The sequence below is a fragment of the Eimeria mitis genome, genomic scaffold (assembly GCF_000499745.2).
Source record: "Eimeria mitis Houghton genomic scaffold, Emh_scaff491, whole genome shotgun sequence".
NCBI lineage: Eukaryota > Apicomplexa > Conoidasida > Eucoccidiorida > Eimeriidae > Eimeria > Eimeria mitis.
In genome coordinates, this window is record NW_013573211.1 from 475 (window position 1) to 2,104 (window position 1,630).

The 1,630-nt window shown below is 43.9% G+C and overlaps 1 protein-coding gene across 1 annotated transcript; it reads right to left on the reverse strand.

The window, feature by feature from the left end:
- Nucleotides 1-124: 124 nt before the first annotated feature.
- On the reverse strand, nucleotides 125-1,380 carry EMH_0014080 (uncharacterized protein; the record flags this gene model as incomplete). The annotated part of the gene is made up of 3 exons (XM_013500005.1): nucleotides 125-354; nucleotides 516-780; nucleotides 1,018-1,380. The coding sequence occupies 3 exons, from the start codon at nucleotides 1,378-1,380 to the stop codon at nucleotides 125-127; spliced, it is 858 nt and encodes a 285-aa protein (XP_013355459.1).
- Between the last annotated feature and the right edge of the window lie 250 nt (nucleotides 1,381-1,630).

Consider the following 1,630-nt stretch of genomic DNA (forward strand, 5'->3'; position numbering starts at 1 on the left):
CGGGTTTGTATGGTGGAATGTCGCTCATTAACACTGCGTTTGCGCGATTCCCTGTGTTTTTCAGTGGCACGGGAATAGTACACAGGTGAAAACGAAGAGGAAAACATTTTTTTTGTTTTCAGCTTCAGAAGAACTGCCTGATGAAGCCAGCGGTGTTCTCCACAAGGAGTGGAAAGTTTTCTTTTGAAATGAAATCGAAATGGCGCCAAGGGAATTCTTTCAATGTTATTTTGTTTTTTTCATGTTTCGCTGCATGCATTTCAACCATCTTTCGAATCGGCTCAATCGGGCAGAGGGTATCTTCTGAACCTGCCAGGATGAGGGTGGGAACCTCGAGGTAATTGACGACCATTTCTGCGATCACCACAACAAATCAAAGGAAAAAACAAAAAGAAAGTATTTCATCCAAAAGAATCGAAAAAATAACCAATAAATATCCTCCAAATCCCCTTTTTCGCTCTGTAACCGGCAGCTGCCTATACACCTGAAATGGAATGCACGCGTGCACCACCTACCGTCGGGTTGAAACTGCCCCAACCAGAATATCGTTCTCGCAGCCAGTTTGTTTTCCCAGGCTCCATCAACCTTTTTTCCTTCTAGTGGAGTGCGAGAAGCCCAAATTTTGTATTCTTCGTCCGAAATTTTCATGGCGCTGACGCCCTCAGCACTGCTGGGGCGCGTGAGCTGCACGTACACTGCAGCATCGGAGGAGAAAGCACTCCACGCCAGGTCGTTCAATACTGCCCACATAATTTGAACTTTCTCCCACAGCCCGCGTTCCTGCATACAAACCACCAAACACAACAAAAGCAGCAGCAGCTGTCACCATGCAGCATGAAACCAGGGATTCTGCTGCAGCAGAAACAGCAACATTTTCTGTTCGCTTCATTCAAACCCCCCACTGCATACACCACAGGAGCTGTATGTATCTTTTAATCTATATAAAAATGTTAGAAAGCATAACTACATGTCGTTGAGAAGGGGGTAGAGGTTTTTTAATTATCGTTTCGCGTTTACCTTGAGACTCTTGGCGCGTGTAGCTCTGCCACTGACGAGTGGAATAGCAGCAACAACAGCTTTGATGCTGTTTTTAATTTTGTTGTTTTCCTGTGCAAGACTGCTTGCAGTAGCCAGCACAAGCCCCCCACCTAGAGAGGCGCCATACAGAGCGATACGATTCGGGTCTACGCGTCCACCTAAGCCGTTGGATGCATGCAGGTGCTGCAGCACCGCTTTCAGGTCTTTCATCTCTTCTATGGGGTTTGCTGCGTGTCTAGGCATACCCTCAGATACACCCCAATGTCTATAGTCAAACAAAACCACCGCAAAACCCTCCTCAGCTATTTTCAGTGCAAACGGAACCATCGCAATGTCCTGCATACAAACCACAAACCCTAAACCCACCGTATAAACCCTAAACCCTAAACCACTGTATTAACACACAAATAAACAATGCGAGAGAAGAATAACCTGAAATGCACTGCAAACGCAAAGAACAGTAGATAGCAACTATAAAAAATACAGACAGCAACAGCAACAACAACAATAATAATAGTTGTATATAATAACAACAATAAAAATAATAAATAAAAGGAAAAAGAAAACAAAATAATAAATAATAAATAAGAAC